At 53.7% G+C, this 18,729-nt stretch overlaps 2 protein-coding genes across 10 annotated transcripts in view; one reads left to right on the top strand and one right to left on the bottom strand.

Moving 5' to 3' along the window:
* Window positions 1-5,673: 5,673 nt before the first annotated feature.
* On the bottom strand, window positions 5,674-14,424 carry JMJD4 (jumonji domain containing 4). 3 transcript variants are annotated; one of them, XR_006713976.1, is made up of 7 exons: window positions 14,030-14,424; window positions 13,764-13,929; window positions 11,648-11,773; window positions 11,172-11,439; window positions 10,636-10,782; window positions 8,099-10,146; window positions 5,674-5,777 (listed from the first exon to the last, which is right to left on the bottom strand). XR_006713976.1 is itself a non-coding variant. In XM_045483873.1 (6 exons), exons 1-6 carry the CDS (start codon window positions 14,292-14,294, stop codon window positions 9,838-9,840), a joined length of 1,281 nt encoding a protein of 426 aa, XP_045339829.1. In that variant the 5' UTR covers window positions 14,295-14,424; the 3' UTR covers window positions 5,674-9,837. The 3 variants fall into 3 exon arrangements, 2 of the variants coding, with proteins under 2 accessions (XP_045339829.1, XP_045339820.1); XM_045483873.1 differs by having other exon boundaries at window positions 5,674-10,146; XM_045483864.1 differs by lacking the exon at window positions 5,674-5,777 and having other exon boundaries at window positions 9,722-10,146; window positions 10,636-11,439.
* Window positions 14,425-14,446: 22 nt separating this feature from the next.
* SNAP47 (synaptosome associated protein 47) overlaps window positions 14,447-18,729 on the top strand; it is a 54,548-nt gene continuing 50,265 nt past the window's right edge. For 2 of the 7 annotated variants that reach the window (XR_006713971.1, XM_045483833.1), the window contains exon 1: window positions 14,447-14,759. The gene's annotated coding sequence lies outside the window, so the exon portion shown is untranslated. Of the gene's footprint in view, window positions 14,849-18,729 lie in introns of all 7 variants that reach the window. The other 5 variants (XR_006713960.1, XM_045483804.1, XM_045483841.1 and 2 more) reach the window with 4 other exon arrangements.

Here is an 18,729-nt window from a genome sequence, read left to right as displayed (position 1 = left end):
CATTACTTCTTGCCTCCGTGGTGTCCCATTGTTGGTGACAAAGAGAAAATTAGGGTGGAGCAGAGAAAGCAGGAGGTTGTCAGGATGAGGCCGTTTGTCTGGGGAGAGAGAGATGAGGGGTCATATGACCTGACATTAGGAGTGCAGGTCCAAGATGGCCCAGCTGATGGCCAGCTGTACCTACTGAGGGCTCACCCAGGCCCCACCCTCACGACTGTTCTCACCACAATCGGGCCCTGGGAGCTGGGATGGCAGATGTTGGGGCCTGGTCCATGCTCTTGCCTAACTTTCCAGTGAGGGGTGTTTGAGAGATTCTCCTCTCAAAGGTCAGCCTTCCTGTTGCCACTGCCAGAAGCTGGCAGTGTCCGAGGAGGTCCTCGGGGACCCTAACCCCTAAATGGAACAAGGGGAAAGGAGTAGGCTTTCGGAGAGGGAAGACCCTTCCAGCTGAGCTGATGGCCCTTGGCCGAGGGAAGCTCCACTCCCTGGCAGATACTGGGGGTTAGCCCTCATCCAACTGGTAGATAGCAACCCTCTAGGCCCTACCTTGGCTGCTCCCTAAAGGTGAATTTCTAGGCAGAAGGGGGACAGTAGACATCTGTTTCAGTTCCCTGCTTCAGGAGGACTGTCCCCTCCTTGATGGAGGGGCTACACCTCCAAGTGTGGGCCTTTGGGGTTTGAAGTGTATGGGTACTGTTATGGGAGTGTCTTCCTGGGTGTCCTCTGACTCTGCTGTCTGCCTGCCTTCCCCCAGCACCTTCTCTCCAATCCTGGGTGCCTGGCTGGACCAGTCCCCAGAGGATCTCTGTCAGTTCCCATACCTTTCTCCCCAAAATGCTAGTGGACCAGCACAACTTAACGTGCCTGGTCTGGACCTGCTGCTCTGCCCAGATGCTCCTCACCCAGTGGAAGCCCACTGAAGCAGAGCCAGAGGGTCAGAAGAATTAGGGTGGCTGCTGTGATGATGGAAGAGGGGGCTGGGCCACAAACACAGGAGCAGAGAGTGGCCTCAGCCCACTCCTCTGGTGAACTCTAGTCTGGGAACCCTTCCTGGGACATGGCTCTTGGGTTGGCTTGGGTTTCTCTTAAAGGCAATAGGGTGTTTTCTGTTTTTGGAAAGTCACATGAAAAGGTAATCATGTTGGTTGAACATTCCTCTGCCTGCAGTTCACGTCAGCTCTGAGGCCAGATCCAGAGCTAATGACAGCTGTGTTGCCAGCTTTAGCAACTGCTCTGTGAGCATCAGTCTACCATCTCCAGAGCTGAAGTCAACTCCAGAGATAGCTTGAGCACGAGTTCTGGCACAAGGTCCATTGCCAACTCCACCACAGCTCCAGAGCTAGCCCCAGCATCTGCAAAATTATTACAGTGAGAGCCATTTCTAGCACCAGCTCCAGTGGTAAAGTCAGCTCTGTTGCCAGCTCTGGAAGGAAGGAAGGAAGGAAGGAAGGAAGGAAGGAAGGAAGGAAGGAAGGAAGGGAGGGAGGGAAGGAAGGAGGGAGAGGGGAGGGGAGGGGAGGGGAGGGGAAGGGACGGAAGAGGAGGGAAGGAGGGAAAGGAAGGGAAGGAAGGAAGGAGGGAGGGAAGGAAGGAAGGGAGAAAGAAAAAGAAAAAATCCAAAGCCAGGTTCAGAACCAACTCTAGCACCATCTCTGGCACCAGATAGAGAGATGGGGTCAACTACAGCACGAGCTCTTACATCAGCTTCCAAGTTTGAGCCAGCTCTGGCACTGGCTCCAGTGCTAGTTCCAGAGTGAGGGTATTCACCATCCTCTGAGCTACAGTCAGCTCCATCGTCAGGTCTGGCACCAACCCCAGAGATAGAGACTATGTCACCCACTCCTATGCCAATTCCAGCAATAGCTCTAGCATGAGCTCTGGATCCAAAACTAATCTCAGAGTTAGAAACAGCACCAAGTTCTGAGCAAGAGCTAGCTCCACCACCAAGTCTAGAACTAGCTCCAGAGCCAGAGCCCACACCAGTGCCAGATTCTGCACCAGCATAAGGGCAAGAGCCAGCTCTGGCATGAGCTATGGCATCAGAGCCGGTGCCAGGTTTAGAGGAAGAGCAGCTATAGCACCAGCTCCACAGCTAGAACCAGTACAGCAACAGCTCTAGCTCCATCAGAGTTAGGAAGAGCTCAAGTACCATCACTACCACCAGCTCCAGAGCTAGAGGCAGCTCAAACACCCACTTCCAGGCCAGCTGAAGTACAGGCTCTAGCTCCATCTCTGAGAGCAGATCCACACCTGCATCGGCTCCAGAGCAAGAGTCAGCTCACCTCCAGTGCCAACTCCATAACCAGAGCCTGGCTTGCTCTCTTCCTTCCTATTTTTTCTTTTGTCGCTTTTTCTTTTTATACTTTACAATTAAGTGTTTTGTTATAACATTTATATAAAATACAAATTTTCTTTTAAAGTATTTTAAATTGTACAATTCACCAGCATTAAGTACATTTGCAATGCTCTGAAACCACCACCACTGTCTAGTTTCAGAACATTTCATCACCTCAAACAGAAACCCTATCCCCCCTCATGAAGTGGTCCCTCTTCATTACCCCTGGACCCTGGAAACCAATCATCTCCTTTCTGTCTCTATAGTTTTACCTATTTTGCACATTTAAGTGGAACCAATCTGTGGTTTTGTGCGTGGCTTCTGTCACCAAGCATAGTATTTTTGAAGTCCCATCCATGCTGTGTCATGTCCCAGTATATGATCCGTATTGTGGCCAAATAATATTTCAGTGTACATGTAAAGAAATGACCTTCATTCATCCCATATCCATATCCACAAATTTACTTATCTGTTGCTGATGAACATTTGGGTTGTTTCCACTTTTTGGCTATTGCAAATAGCGTTACTATGAATGTTCATGTACAGACATGTGTTTGAGTGTCTGTCTTCAACTGTGTGGGAAAAATTGCTGAGTCAAATGGCAAGTCTGTGTCTAACTTCTTCAGAAACTGCCAGTGTTTTGCACAAAGGCTGCACCATTGTACATCTCCCACCCCGACTCCAGGGATGTATGAGGCCTCCAACCTCACCAACACTTGTTGTTCCTTGTTTTTTAAATTATAGTCACCTTTGCAGGTGTGAAATGGTATCACTGCAATGTCTGTGTTTTATCGATAAAAGACTCTTATCATATTTATTATTTGCAAGTATTTTCTACCATCATGTGGGTTGTTTCCTTACCTCTTGTGTCCTTTGACACACAAAATTTTTTATTTATTTTTGACAGAGAGAGTGCGAGCGTGAGCTAGGGAGGGGCAAAGAGAGAGGGAGACATAGAATCTGAAGCAGGCTCCAGACTCTGAGCAGTCACCACAGAGCTTGATGTGGGGCTCAAACTCACAAACCATGAGATCATGACCTGGGCTGAAGTTGGACGCTTAACCGACTGAGCCACCCAGGCACCACTGACACACACAAGTTTTAAGTTTTGATGCTGTCCAATTTGTTTTATATTTTATTGCCTGTGCTTTTGGTGTCATTTTTAAGAAATCAGTGTAAATCAAACGACATGAAGGTTGGCCCCTGTGTTTTTTGTGTAACAGTTTTAGAATTTTAGCTCTTAAATTTAGGTGTTGGATCTATTCTGAGTTAATCTTTACATATGGTGTGAGGTAAGGCTTCAGCTTTACTCTTTTGCATATGGATATTCACTTTCCCCAACACTACTGTTTGAAGTTTGTTTTCCTTCATTGGATGGTCTTGGTGCCTTTGTTGAAAAATCCACTGACCACACATGTATGGGTTTAATTCTTGGGTCTCAATTCTATTCCATTTACCTTGTATCTTGCAGCCTGACTGTATTAGCTCTAACAGGGGTGTATGTGTGTGTGTGTGTGTGTGTGTGTGTGTGTGTGTGTGTGTGTGTGTTCTTTAGGATTTTCTACATACAAGATCTTGTCATCTGTTAATGGACAGTCTTACCTCCTATTTTCCAATTTGGATGTTTTAGTTTTTTTGCCTAATTGCTCCATCCAGACCTTCGGTGAAATGTTGAGTAGGGGTGGTGGGAGTGGGTGTCTTTGTTCCCGACCTTAGGGAGAAAGCTGTCAGTAAGCTGTGCATGATGGTACTTGTGGATTTTTCATACATGCCCTTATCACGTTGAGGACATTTCCCATTATTTCTCCTTTACTGAGTTCTCCTATTGTGAAAGCATGTTGGATTTTGTCAAATACTCCTTCTGCAGCAGTGGAGACGATTGTGTAAATTTTTTCTCCTCCATTCTAATATAATAGATTTTCATATATGAAACAACCTTTCAATCCCTGGGGTAAATCCGTTGGCCATAATGTATAATCTTTTAATTTACTGCTGGATTCTGTTTGCTATGATTTATTGGGGCATTTTTGCACCTGTATCATAGAGGATATTGATCTATAGTTTTCCTGTGGGGTTTTTAGCTTTGTTTGGTATTAGGGTAATTTAGTCTTGTAGAAATCAGAAATGTTCCCTCCTCTAGGATGTCAGATGGGAAGAACTGGTATTAATTCTTTAAATGTTTGGTAGGATTCACCAGTAGAATGTTTTGTAGTTCCTGTGCTTCTAGGAATTTTTACATTTCATCAAGATTATCCAATTTGTTGCTGTTCAATTGTTCGCAGTCTCTTTTAATAAACCCTTTTATTTCTGTAGGGTTGGCAGTGTTTTTCAAACTCTGTTTCTAATCCCCGTCTAGATTTCTCTTAGTCAACCTAGGTAAGGCTTGACAATTTTTGCATTTTTTCCCCAGAAAAAAAGTTTTGCTGATTTTCTCTACTGCTCTGTTCTTAATTACATTAATCTCTCCTCTAACATTTATTCTTTCAGTTTAGTTTGCTTTGTTTCTAGTTCATGAAGGGCATCTTCTAACTGACCACCTTCTCTAGGTTGTGGCTGACCCGGGCAGCCAGCACCACTTCCCTCCCAACATGTCAGCCCAGGCCACCACCAGACTCTGGTCTCATCACTGAATCTCTCCCATGGCTGGGCATGATGCCTGACAGTTGATAGGTCGACCTGGCCTTCTGTGGACCACCTGCTGCCTTCAGTACCTTCTGCTTTCCAGGAACCTGAGGACCAGCTGACCCTAAGGAGCACTGCCAATGAGCACAGTACAGGTCACTGCCACCTGTGCCCACAGGCACCATGAAGCACTCACTCTTGGTGAGTGAAGCACCTACTGGGTCTGATGACGGCAGTTATCTCTTCTTGTCTACATCTCCCCAGGACCCTGCCAAGAGGCCTGGCTCTGCTTGCCAGTGCTCCAGCCTTTGTCGGATAGATGGACTCTCAAATTCCACCATCAAGGCCGACGGAGAGTGAGAGTCCTGCCAAGCCCCATCTCCACCCCATCCTCCCCCAGGAGGAAAGGCCCCTTCACATACTTTGCTCTTCACCAGATAAGGAAAGGCAGATGAGTGCCACTGAAGGGCTCTGAGACCACAGGAGATGGGGTCAGTGGGAGGGGACCATTTCAGAGGAGGTGAGAGGGTAACTGAATTTTTGCACAACAGGTTAAAAAAACAACAAAAAAGGGCTTACTGATTTGGACAATATTGAACATAAATGTAGAAGCTACAGGTGAATACCATATTAAAATCCCCTTTCTACGACAGCTGGGAGTTGTGATTTCGTCCTTTCATTTCCTGCGTTTAAATGAAACAGACTCACTCCTCATTCAATAAGAAGTCTTGCAGGGTTATCAGTTTATTTTAGGTGTGGGATGTGAGAAGGGCCAGCCACAACTCTCCAGCCACTGCGAGACACACCCAGACACTCTTCCCTCAGAGGACATGGTCACATCAGTATTGTGACCCTGGACAGGAGCAGAGGCAGCCCCTCAGAATTCCTGGCATTTAGCGGTCAGAGGTACATTCTCAGGTATGGGAACAACCACTCAAATTTGGGAGTCTTTATACAGCCCTTGCCAGGACTGTTGCCTCTCCCAGGACAGTAGCTGTATTTCTACAATTTGGAGGAAGAGGGAAACTTCTGCTTCTCTTGCTGAGATTTCTTCTGACAAGGATTGAGAAATTAACAGTTTTCAAGGTCATACTCTGGAACTCCATCAGCCCATAGTGGGAAAAATCGTAAAAACAAAACAAAAGCCAGAAGCAAGGGAGAACACAGAACATGGAAAGGATGAGGCCAGAGAAAGGTTATTAGTAAATGTACTGAGAGCAGGCAGGACTTAGCCTCTGCAAGCCTCCCCAAGGACCTCCCATGGTCCACTCTTTACCTACACTTAACACCTCCTGGGAGGTGGTCTCTGACCTCAGAATTCCTTTTCCTGCTGGCTTCTTGTCCAGGGGAAAGGTTTGTGATGCAGAATTTAGAGCTACAGCTGGGCCTCATCCCATAAGCATCCCCACAATGCCTTGCACAATAGCTTACTCCAGAAATGCCCTAGACGGGGACACTATGGTCACTCTGGTCAAGGCCTGTGCCTTGGTTATGTGACAGGAGTGCCAACATTTCCCATGAGGAGGCTGAAAGATGTAGCCTGACAGGTGAGGGGTGTCACCAGAAATGACCATCCATGGGCACCACAGTCGCTGCCTTACCAATACCAGAATGCCTCCAATCCAGGTGGGAAACACACACTGCCCTGAGCTTACTGGAGTGCCCTCCCATATCCTTCCCCAGGACCAGAGGCTGAAGGGCTACACCAGACATGCCAGAGAGCCTCCAAGGCCCTACATAACTTCCTGTGTGTCCCGTCACAGACTTCCAGTAGCATCCCAACAGACAGCCTACAGAAGCAAGAGCTAGGTGAATTAGGGGGCAATTCTGAGTTATCCCCTCCTCCCCAGTGGCTGCACACACAGCAGGGCTCACGTCTGCCAGGCCCAAGGAGTGTGCAGATCGCCCAACATAAGCCACCCAGGTGGCTCAGTTGGTTAAGCATCTGATTGTTTTTGGCTCAGGTCATAATCTCAAGGTTCATTAGACTGAACCCCATGTTGGGCTCTGTGCTGACAGTGTGGAGGCTGCTTGGGATTCTCTCTCCCTCTCTTTCACACTCTCAAAATAAATAAACTTTAAAAAAAGAACAACATGGAGCAAGAAGCTGCTCACATGTAGCATCTCCTGGTTCGGATGGTCCAGAATTGTCACATGTGGCACTTCTTGGTTTGGAAGATCCAGAATTACCACGCAAGGGACACCAGATGAACAATCACACATGCAGTGGTCATGGGTTTGCAGAGCGAGTATCTGATGGCACACCGTGGCTATGGAGGGAGCTGTAAAGAGAATGACGGTAAGTGATGACCTGGCCTGGGACAGTCCAGGGATCCCGAATGGGAAGTGTGCAACAAGACAGGGTCTGATAGCACCAAGTGGGTGTGCTAGGATCAAATGTTTGACAGCACAGGAGGAGCAAGTGGTAAACACTGCAGAAGGATGTGCTGGGGTGAAAGCTGGAGAAGAAAACACACAAGCATAGACTGTGGAGTTGTGCACAAGTGTGTAAAAGGTGACCAAAATGGCAAATAATGGCTGTGCAAAGAGCAAAGAAATGGCAGAGTGGGCATTCCCGTGGTGGAAGCTGATGGTATGGAACAAGGGTGCAAGGGGCAACTGTCCAATAACCCAGTGAATGCACACTGGTTTAGTCAGCGTGCCAAAACGTGGCTGGAAAACACTCAGGGAAGCGTGCAAACATGACTGTCCAACGGCAGAGTACAGGGGGGCCCGGTACAAAGGAGTACACAGAGGGTGGCCGTACGACTGCCCACAGCAGCTGGGCAAGGTGCTCAATGTCAGGGTGGGTGGTCAGAGGCAAGGGAACATTGGGGAGTGATTGGTGGTCAGGTCCACATCCTCTTGGCCAGGCCACAGAGCCCACTCATTTGGTCCAATGCCAGGCTGGATATCACTGTTAAGGCATCTCTCAGATATGATTAACTTTTAATTCTGCACACCTCAACAAAGCAGATGACGCTCCACAGTGTGGGTGGGCCTCACCCAATCAGCTCAAGGCCTTATGAGCAAGGACTGAGGTTTCCCAAAGAAACAATTCTGCTTCCAGGCTGCCACACACACCCTCCTGAGTTTCCAGGCTTTGGACCAAAGGGCACAGTGTCAACACATCTCACTCACCATCTCTCGCTCTAAGTAGATCCTGTGGGTTCCATTTCTCTGGAGAACCCTACCACCCTGTTAAGTGGCACACAGGTGTGCAAGGTGTGAAAACTGAATGGCACAGGTGAGCATGCAGTTCAAATAGACCACAGGGTGCAACGATGAACTTTTTTTGCCTGGCAGAGGTGCCGTGCAAGGTTTGGAGGCTCAACGGGGCAGATGTGCTCTGAACCACATACTGCTTGTTTGGTGGCTTAGGATGACAAACATGAGTGAAGGGTGGAAGAGGGTCACAGGGGCCCTGGAGACCATGGGAAGTACTTATCCACAGTTACCTAAGTAGGAGAGTCCCGAACCTGCAAAATACTAATACAGAAAATTTCCACTGATTTCACATTAACTTTACCAGTGCCATCTCTGCCTATACACCTCCTGGCTGGTGGGGCATAGACATTTTTCATGGTACACACATACACGTAGAGTTGCTCCAGAATCAAAGTGGGATTCATAATACAAGAAAGGTAGAAAAAAACATCTTTAGGTTCATGGTCTATTGTTTTATGTGCAGAGAGAGTGTGCTTATACTAAGGGGCACTGCTAAGTACCATCAGAGAGCTGCCAAAATGGCCAGTAGAAACATCTAGTTTTGCTGGTCCTCAGCTCCATTCAATTCTTTACACACCTTTCAGCATCTGGTAGGTACAAGATTCTACAAAGTTACTGTGGGGGATACAAGAGGGTTAACACAAGCTCCTGACTTTTAGGAGCTTATAATCTGCTAGAGGAGATCAGCAATAAATATAGATACATGCAGTGTGGAGTTAGCAAAGTGCCAGGGAAATACTAAAGGGACACTTCTGATTGGGAAGGAGAGAGGTTCACTCAGGAGGTGGCATCTGATGGAAGTTACAAAAGAGGTAGAGTCTGAGTAGATGAAAACATGTAGCCCTCGCTGGGCTCCAGGTCTACCCCTGATGGGAAAAGGCAGGGCTGTCTCAAGCAGGAGAGAAATAAAACCCAGCAGACCCACAGACCCTGAGTGGTGCCCAAGTGCTGCACCACAGTGATTCCTGGGGGCATGCATGAGGCCAAGGACGGGGCACAGGCCCACAGACGGAAGGCAGGTTCTGTGTAAACAGTGGCTCTAGTGTGGGACAGAGACAGAAGCCCTGGCCTGGGGGCTGCCCTGGGCCCCAGTCCCCACCAACAAGAAGGGGCTTGCTCCAGGGGAAGATGCACATTCACACAGTGGTCCTGCTGCAGAGGGTACCCTGCCAGACACACCGGCTGCCTCACGCTGCCGTGGACGGGAGGCCTGTGGGCTTGCAGGCTGGTCTTTGCTAAAAGGCCGGGGGCACCGAGAATCCCAGCCACCTTTTGCCCCCACCTGAGTCCCCAGCACACTCCAGCCTTATTGCTGCAGATCTCACTTACCAACACCTCCCACCCAGCACCTCACTGAATCCAGAATACTCAGCCCTGGCCGAACCTCAGGACCAGGAGCCTGGACCCTCTACACAGGCATCAGGGCCCCGGGGAGGCCAGCGGACAGCCAGGATGCTATCACGCCCTTAAGAGCAGGAGCCATGCCTGGGACACTGGAGGCGACAAGGCTCAGTGGGAGGTGATGTGTCCCAGGCCACACAGAAGCGTGGAGCTTTATTTCTGGAAGGCGCACCAGAGGAGGCCACCTACCCTCCATGCTGGTGCCCCACAATCCTGTCACGTCATGGGGTACCTGATCCATGTAGCATGCATTAAAGAGTCATGGTGGTGACCACGACCTCCTCTAGCTGCCTCAGAAGCTCCTCAGGCTGTGGCGAGAACGTGCTAGTGTCCACTTTCTGGAAGTCTGGGTGGGCCACCACGGACGCCAGCACCTCGGCAATCCGGCCGATGTCGAAAGCAGCCTGCTGGGGGCCCAGCACGGTGCCCTCGCCACCCTCACCCTCCACTTCATTAGGGCCCATCCCCTTCGCCAGCAGGAGAAGCCTCCTCTCAGCGATGATCTTGAGGAAGTGGTAAAATTCTTCAAAATTGATCCCAGAGCAAGCCCTCATGATGACCTGGCCAGAGAGGAGCAGCCAGTGAGCCACAGCTTGCTCGCGGCTCCAGGCAAGTATCTGCTGACTGTGGGCAGGGCCCAGACCACAAAGGATCCAGAGACTTGGCCCAGTTCTCGAGGATGGGGACAGAGATGACTGGGGGTCAGCCAGCGATGGGATGGGTCTGAGTCCTGCAAGCTGGAAACCTCAGTGACCTGCCCCAGGCCCAGAGGGACCTTCACACAGGCAGACCTAAAGACTACCACGCCCCCAAGACCACAGCTCTAGCCCCCTCTGAGAATGTAGGCTGCCCTGGGTGCTGCCCCACACCCTCCCCACACTGCAGCCCTGGCTCTGCAGAGCCCCTCCCCAGTCCCCACTGTAGCCCTGCAGAGCCCCCTCCCCAGTCCCCACTGTAGCCCTGCGGAGCCCCCTCCCCAGTCCCCACTGCAGCCCTGCAGAGCCCCTCCCAGTACTTCCCACACCCCCGTCCTGTCCAGGCTGGCCTACCTGGCAATGATGGTGCCAGTCAGGCATGGTGTCCCTCCACTCACTGACCTCCTGCTGCACGGCACAGAGCTCTTGCTGCAGGAAGTGCCACATGTTGGCCAGGTTACAGCCATTGACCCAGTTGTGGTTGATGGAGATGGTGTCCTCCTGGGAGGGGTGAGGCAGAGGTGTCCCCATGAGCCCAGGGCAGGTACCACCCCTCCCCCGGCCTGGAGGTCCTTCCAGCCCTCCCCAGACCTGGAAGGGCTGCTCTTGTGTCCCAGAGGTGCCAGCAGGGAGAGCGGGCTGGTGGAACCTGGCCTGCACGCAGGCTCTCCTAGACAGGGTGGGGTCAGTAGAGGTGGGCCTAAACCCTCTTTGTGGAGAGGCATCTGAGAACGTGCCAGGGGTGAGGACTGGTGGGCTGGCCAAGGGGCAGTCACAGGGGGAGACGGACTCTCTGGGGCGGGAGCCACACCAGGAGGACCCCAGGACGTGTCTCCCTGGCCCGTCTGGGCCATGCTGCAGGCATGTGGGATGCGGTGTGCCCACCCTACCAGGTTGTGGACTTGGTGGTGCCAGCCACTGGGCACAAACACCATCTCGCCCGCCTCCTGCGTGACCTCCAGCGGGGGGCTGCAGTGCTCACGAGTGGGGTACAGACGGCGGTCAAGGAGTGCAGGGGAGGTCACATCGTAGGGCAGGCCACCATGGCAATCCCGCAGGGCTTCTTCCTGCCCTGGAGGAAAGAAGAACCACTTTTTCCTCCCACAAATGTTGACAGACCAGCTGAAGGAGCGGAAGATGTCGGCGTGAAACGGTGACCTGTGCAAAACATCCCCTTAGTGCCTCTTGACTGGGTGCCGTCTGGTTCTTTCCAGTGGGACGGCCACAGGCAGAGCCCCGGGGGGGAGAAGTGGGTTAAGCTGGCCAGAAACAGGGGCTCTCATGGAGTGGATGGGCTTCAGGACCGCATGCAGGGAAGCGGAGGGGACAAGGTGCCAGCAGGAGGGAGGAAGCAGACAGACTGTACCAGGTGCCAGTGGGCCCCATGTAGACAAAGCGGTAGTCGTCCACATCCAGAGAGTCCCAGTACTCATTCAGCCAGTCGGATGAGAAGTACACAGGCAAGGTGAAGACGTCCTCCGCTGATGAGTCCCTGGAGGGGGTGGCAGGGGGCTGTGGCAGGAGTGGCTAACAAGGTGCCAGATCCTAAGCGTTCTGGAATGATGAGTAACCCCGAGCTGCCTTCCAGAGCCAGTGCCAACTGACCACCCAGCGCCAGTCCAGCCACCAGATGACCACAGCCCCCATGGCCCAACCACAGTCACAGCAGGTAAAACGGCTTTGGGGGCGCATCGACCACACAGGCAGGGACCTGACTGCTCCAGAACTTTCCAGCACCACTTCTAGGATTTCAGCCTCTGGCTGGGCTACGGCTCCAGATGCCTCATCTGCATCACCCTGTCTTTCCAGAGTCTGGGGACCTCTGTGCTTTCACCCCACCAGTGACCTCCAGTCTGAGTGGATGTGAGACCACAGGCCCATATATGCTGAGATCCTTCTCTCCTACCTCTCAACACTCCAAATCCCCCTGGTCCAAAAACCTGATCCCACAACCAAGCTGATGGGGCCCCAGGCACAAGAGCACACCAAAGCAGTCCAAGGGAGTGGGTAGCCCCCCAACAACATGCTGGAACAAGCTTCTGGAGCCACTCACACATCTCTCATGGTCACAGGCCACGAGGGGGGGAACCCCAGGAGCCCCAAACCACCTGTAGTTACCCAGAACACCAGCCACTCCCTCTGCGACCATGCCTTTGTGTGCCATCAGACTCCTGCTTATCCTTCAAAACCCTGCTCCAATGTCATGTCTCTGATGGCCACCTCTGCCTGCCTGACCCGTGTTGCTTGGTTCTTTGTTCTATGGTTTCCAGGATTACCATATGTGACACTCAGCCAAAATCAGCCACCATATAATCACTGAACAAGTTTCTTGAACAAGTTCTCATGCAATACCTAGAACGCACACCAGAAAACTCACTTATTGTTTACTGGAAGCCTGAATCCAAAGTGCGGGAGCATCTGGGTCTACAAGTCCATATGTGCTGCTGGAACAGGAGTCCCTGAGGGCCAGGACCTGTGTCTGGTCTGTGAGGAACAAGCAGCACTGAGGCAGAAAGCACCCAGGGCATGCTGCTGCCAAGTGCACTTTTGGATTAGTTTCAGGAACCTCAAAGGAGCGAATCTAGTCTCAGTTTACCTTTCTGAACCTTACTTTCCACACCAGCAAAACGAGAATTCAGTCATTCACTCATCCATCCGACACTAACTTAACACCCACTCTGTGCCCTGTGCTGCTCGCTGAGGTCTGAGTACAATGGTCGATGCTTGTGAAAAACACACCCCTTAGCAGGGGAGAGGGACAAAAAACCCCAGGACGACCTCAGAGAGTGGGAACACAGCAGATGGGATGAGGCTGCCCATGCATGTCAGAGCTCCCAGGGAAAGAAACGAGTGCTAGGTGGGAAGACCACAACAGGCCTCCTTACAGACAGAGAGTTGCTGGTCAGTGATGGAGACTTGCTGGAGACTGGAAACTCCCAGTCCAAGGTGGACAGGCACTGGCCTAACTTGGAAAAGCAGGGCTGGAAAGGGAAGGCCGGTCCTAGTGGCACCTGAGAGGAAAGGCGAAGGCTGAGTACTACCTGCCAGCTAGAGAGGGTGGAGACCTCAAAGAGGGTTCTGGGCAAACGTGAAGCAGAAGAGGTGGCCGCGGGAGCCCACATTCCTCACAGTCACCCACCCTGTGATTGAAGAGGACGCCTCCAACCGCGTAAGACAGCCTGGTCTGTGCGCGCCGAAACACCCTGGCTGGGGGCGGGGCGCCTGGCTGGCTCAATCCACTGAGCGTCGGGAGTCTTGATTTGTGCTCAGGTGGTGGGTAATTCCAGAACCGCGAGATCCAGCCCCGGTGTTGTGGTCTGCGCTGAGCGTGCAGCCTGCTTGGGATCCTTTCTCTCCCTACCCCTCTCCCCCCCCGAAACAAAATCCCTAACTGGGGAGAAGACGAGCTGCCCCCCGTGTGCAACCAGGGCTCGTTTAGGTACAGGTAAAACAGCGCCCCTGCGCGCGCAACGCCCCTTTACCTGCACAGGTGCCAGTCTTTGAGATAGAGGCAGCCCCGAGGAGAGAAATAGCCCCCCTGGATGTACTCTTGCCAGTAGCTGATGTAGTCTCTGAGCGGCATGTGTTCTTTGGGGTTCGAATTGTACTCCTGGACCCCGCAGTTGGCAACAGGCACGACGACGTCTCCTGAAACAACAGTGTCCGGCACTGACTCCTCCGAGGCTCTGCGAAGACGACCACCCTCGGTACGCGCTCCCACCGCCGGCTGCCGGCCCCCGATCCTCACCGTACTTCCGAAGCAGGTGCTCGAAGTTGGGCTTCCCGCTGGACGTCACCCAGTGCCTGCGGCTGCCCCAGCCGGCGGTGAAGGAGCTGGAAAAGACGCACGGCATGTTGGGAAGCAGGTAGCCCTTGAAGAAGTCGGCGTAGGAAAACGAGTCCGGATTCTCGATGAAGTCCACGCAGCCTGGGGGCGGACAGGCGCCGCCTGGGGGCCGCCCCTGCAGGCCTCGGAAATGATTTTCGGCGTAGACGCGCGTCTCTCTGTCCATTCCGGCACAGGCTGGGCGTCCGCGCGGGGCGGGCGGCGCAAAAGCCGCCGCTGCCCGGTGAGGGGCGTACGCCCGGACTCTCGCCTCCCGTGGTCAGGCCCGAAGACTGGGAGTGATCGGAAGTACTTGCTGAAACTACTTCCGGAGCAGACGTTAGGGGCACCGGCTGCTCACGGCCTCCGTGCCGGCCGGAGCGAAAACCGCGACGCACAGGCTCTCAGAACCCACGGTCGGCCCGGCGCCGCGGAGCGGAATTAAAAGCATGCGGGTAGAGTTCCTGCCCGAGTACGAAACAGGGAGCGCCGGGCACTGGACGCATGCGCGTAGCAGCCTGCGGGCCTCATTCTGCGCAGGCGCGGGGGCGTCCCTTAGCACCTCTGAAGCATCTGGTCCCTCCCGCGTCTGAGATTGTCAAGCCGCGCCAGACCCGAGTCTCGCGGTCTGAGCGCCTCCCGGGTGACACAGGTAAGCGGCGCCCGCACTGTGCGGCTGGGCCTCTGCCGGAGCCCGCCCACACCTCCCGCGGCACAGTCCCGCCTTCCACTGCTGTCGCGGTGAGAACCCCTCCTCTTCCAGCGCGCCACTGACCAGGGGAGATGGTGGGGCGTGCACTGGGCTGACGAAGGGGCATGGGGGTCAGAGGTGGGGCGCTGGGGAACGCTGGGGGCCCAGGGAGTGATGGGGACCAGGAGGGGACGCTGGGCACCTGGAGGGGATGCTGGGGTTCCGAGGGTGATAGGGACCTGGAGGGGATGCTGGGAACCTGGAGGGGGTGTTGGGGGACCTGGAAGGGATGCTGGGGGCCCAGAGGGTGAGGACCTGGAGGGGATGCTGGGAGCCCAGGTGGTTGATGGGCCCTGGATGGGATGCTGGGTACCTGGAAGGGATGCTGGGGGACGGGGAGGGGATGCTGGGTACCTAGAAGGGATACAGCAGCCCAGGGAGTGATGGAAACCAGGAGAGGACGTTGGGGGCCCCGGGGGGATAATAGGGACCTGAAGGGGATGCTGGGAACCTGGAGGGGGTGATGGGGACCTGGACAGGATTCTGGGGGCCCAGGGTGTAATGACCTGGAGGAGATGCAGGGCCTAGGGAGTGATGGGGACCTGTAGGGGATGCTGGGGGCCCAGGGGGTAATGGCCTGGAGGGGATGCTGGGGGCTCAGGGGGTGATGGGGACCTGTAGAGGATGCTGGGGGCTCAGGGGGTGATGGGAACCTGGTTAGGTTGTTGGGGGCCCAGGAGATAATGGCCTGGAGGGGATGTGGGGCCCAGGGGGTGATGGCCTGGAGGGGATGCTGGGGGCCCGGGGGGGTAATGGCCTGGAGGAGATGCTGGGGGCTCAGGGGATGATGGGGACCTGGATAGGTTGCTGGGGGCCCAGGAGGTAATGGCCTGGTGAGAATGCGGGGTCCAAGGGTGATGGGGGCCTGGAGGGGATGCTGGGGCTCAGGGGGTGATGGGGACCTGGATAGGTTGTTGGGGGCCCAGGAGGTAATGGCCTGGAGGGGATGTAGGGCCCAGGGGGTGATGGGGACCTGGGTGGGATGCTGGGGCCCAGGGGGTGATGGGGACCTGGGTGGGATGCTGGGGGCCTGGAGGGGATGCTGGGGCTCAGGGGGTGATGGGGACCTGGATAGAATGCTGGGGCCCAGGAGACTAATGGCCTAGAGGGGATGTGGGGCCCAGGGGGTGATGGGGACCTGGGTGAGATGCTGGGGGCCCAGACGATGAGGACCTGGACGGGATGCTGGAGGCCCAAGGGGTGATGGAGGCCTGGATGGGATGCTGGGGGCCCAGGGGGTGATGGAGGCCTGGATGGGATGCTGGGAGCCCAGGGGTTGATCGGGGCCCAGGGGTGATGGAGGCCTGGATGGGATACTGGGAGCCCAGGGGTTGATCAGGCCCAGGGATTGATGGAGGCCTAGATGGGATGCTGGGGGCCCAGGGGGTGATGGAGGCCTGGATGGGATGCTAGGAGCCCAGGGAGTGATGGGGGCCCAGGGGGTGATGGAGGCCTGGATGGGATGCTGGGGGTCCAGGGGGTGATGGAATCCTGGATGGGATGCTGGGGGCCCAGGGGGTAATGGCCTGGAGGGGATGCTGGGAGCCCAGGGGGTGATGGAGTCCTGGATGGGATGCTGGGAGCCCAGGGAGTAATGACCTGGAGGGGATACTGGAGGTCCAGGGGGTGATGGGGGCCTGGACAGGATGCTGGGGGCCAGGAGGGAATCCTGGGACCCATTGGAATGGTGAGGGCCGAGAGGGCATGATGGGGGAATAAGGTGCCTGAAATGGAAGTGTGGGGGATCAAGAGTGAGGATTTGAGGCTGCACACACCAGTAGGTCTGAGATGGAGGATCCTCTGAGTGGGGACGTGGGAAGGGGTGACAAGTCAGGGCCTTAGCATATTGGAGAAAGAAATGTTCTGTGAACACAAACCTACCCACATCAACATGGAAAGAAAGATTGTAGGTTTGTTACTCTGTGAAGTTGGCAGATTACATGTACATAGAGAGTCTGCAAGAGAGTATAGAGTTGGTCAGAACGCGTGTCACACACGGTAAAAGCAGAAGAAAGGACAATTAGAGCTCTCATCTCCTTGAGGGAAAAGCAGATGCACCTCCTTGGTCTTTTGAACCTGGTGAGAAGTTTCTGATTCTGTTCTGCAGGTGTGTGTTTACAGCTCTGAGTTGGCAGCTGGTGACTGCCTTGTAAAATCTGGACACGGGGTTTGTCTCATTCCTGCAGGAAGGAGACACTCTGTGTAAGGAGGAGGGACAGGTGTCTCTCTTTTATTAAATGAGGAAGATGCCACCCTGCTTACCTTTACAGGTGGGATACGGAGCTTCTGGGGATGTTGGGACTCTGAGCTTTGGAGGAGGGCTTGAGGGGGATTCTTCCCAAGTGGCATGAAGCTTACCCAGAAGGAGAACAGGGAGGACCAGAAGTGGGGAAAGGAAGAGGAGGGGGGGCAGGAGGAGAATGAGCTGGGGTGAGTCTGAGTTCCGGGTAGAAGTGGGATCCACGGTGGGAACTGAGAACACCGAGGAGGTGGGGCAGGTGGTAGACAGTGTTTGTGGCGAGTAGAGCAGTGTGAAGAGCCATGTGCTTCTGTGTGTGTGGTGCCGGCTTCCCACTCGGCTTCATTGTGCCCTGAGGTCAGCATGTGGCCATCAGCAAGGACACCTGGGGCCATTCATGTGGGGGAAAAGAATCACCCATGGGGTGCCTGGGCAGCTCAGTCGGTTGAGCATCTGAGTATTGCTTTCAGCTCACGTCATGATCTCAGGGTTTGTAGGCTTGAGCCTGGTGTTGGGCTCTGTGCTGACAGTGTGGAGCCTGCTTGGAATTCTCTCCCTCTCTCTCTGCCCCCCTGCCCTGCTTGTGTGCATTCTCTCTCTCAAAATAAGAAAAAAAAAATCACTTATGATCCTATCCAGATTAGACTTAAAAAAATTTTTGATATAGAGCTATCCTTGCAGGTATGCATTTATTCTTTAATTCTTTCTTCCTCTCCTTGTATGCACACGTGTGCGCGCACACACACACATACACACACACACATACACCCACAGTCTGTTTCATACGTATGAGAAGTTACATGTGTAAGCTTATGCTGTCATTACCCTTTTGCAAAAATTTGACTGTGTACTGTCAAAATCTTGCCATCTGTTGGCTCCATGGTCCTTAATTACTGGATTTCACTTGTGGCTGCAGACCTTGGGGGGCAGTTGGGGATAGTGTGGGAAACAGAGTGTTTGTGATTGTTTGAAGATTTAGGAAATACGGCTTTAAGTTTGCGGCTTGGGAGAAATAAGACATTCAGATGGTATCACCTGGGAAGAACCCCAGGATTCCAGTGTCTGAAGCTCTGAGGTTGCAACTAAGTTCCTAAGAAAGAGGAGGCTTTGGCCTAGCAGGTCCACATGCTCCCCAGGTCTGATTGCACAACTGAGCCTGTAAGTCAGGGTAGGATTTTTGTGCTATTACCTGTGGTCCATGTGGTGGCCCTCTGGTGTGGTCAGTGTTACCACCGCTGCACCAATGGGGCTGTGGCAGCAGGCGTGAGAGCAGGGCTGGGGCCAGAGCATGGGCTGTGCCCCTCAAAGGCCCCCAGATGGCAGGCCTGGCATCACTGGGGAACTGTGGGAAGAGCACATTCCTGGGCCTGGGGCAGGGCACTGCTCCCAGCCTGAACGCAGCCCAGTGATGTACTGTGCACAGCCAGAGAGGAGAGCTGCAGGGGGAGTTTAAAAGTTAGCACTTGGTGGGAAATGTCGTGGGAATGAGGACAAATCCTCATTCTCTGCCTGCAGCGTTAGAGGGATGGTACACGCCCTGTGAATAGACCACGTTGTTGCAGCAGGACACCCCCAAACAGCACATGTGAACCTCTGGGTTGAAAGCACGAGCCTCTAAGGAGCAGGAGGTAA

This window comes from Leopardus geoffroyi, chromosome A1, assembly GCF_018350155.1.
Source record: "Leopardus geoffroyi isolate Oge1 chromosome A1, O.geoffroyi_Oge1_pat1.0, whole genome shotgun sequence".
Lineage (NCBI taxonomy): Eukaryota > Metazoa > Chordata > Mammalia > Carnivora > Felidae > Leopardus > Leopardus geoffroyi.
The sequence above is the reverse complement of the archived record's forward strand: the minus strand, read 5'-3'. Positions and strand labels throughout refer to the sequence as shown.

What these genes read in the sequence shown, in the direction of transcription:
- JMJD4 (XM_045483864.1), bottom strand. Translation starts at nt 14,294, where the DNA reads ATGGACAGAGAGACGCGCGTCTACGCCGAAAATCATTTCCGAGGCCTG. An exon ending in GCACCTGCTTCGGAAGTACG is followed by an intron (nt 13,930 to 14,029) that starts GTGAGGATCGGG and finishes CTGTTGTTTCAG; the next exon opens with GAGACGTCGTCGTGCCTGTT. An exon ending in AAAGACTGGCACCTGTGCAG is followed by an intron (nt 11,774 to 13,763) that starts GTAAAGGGGCGT and finishes CACCCCCTCCAG; the next exon opens with GGACTCATCAGCGGAGGACG.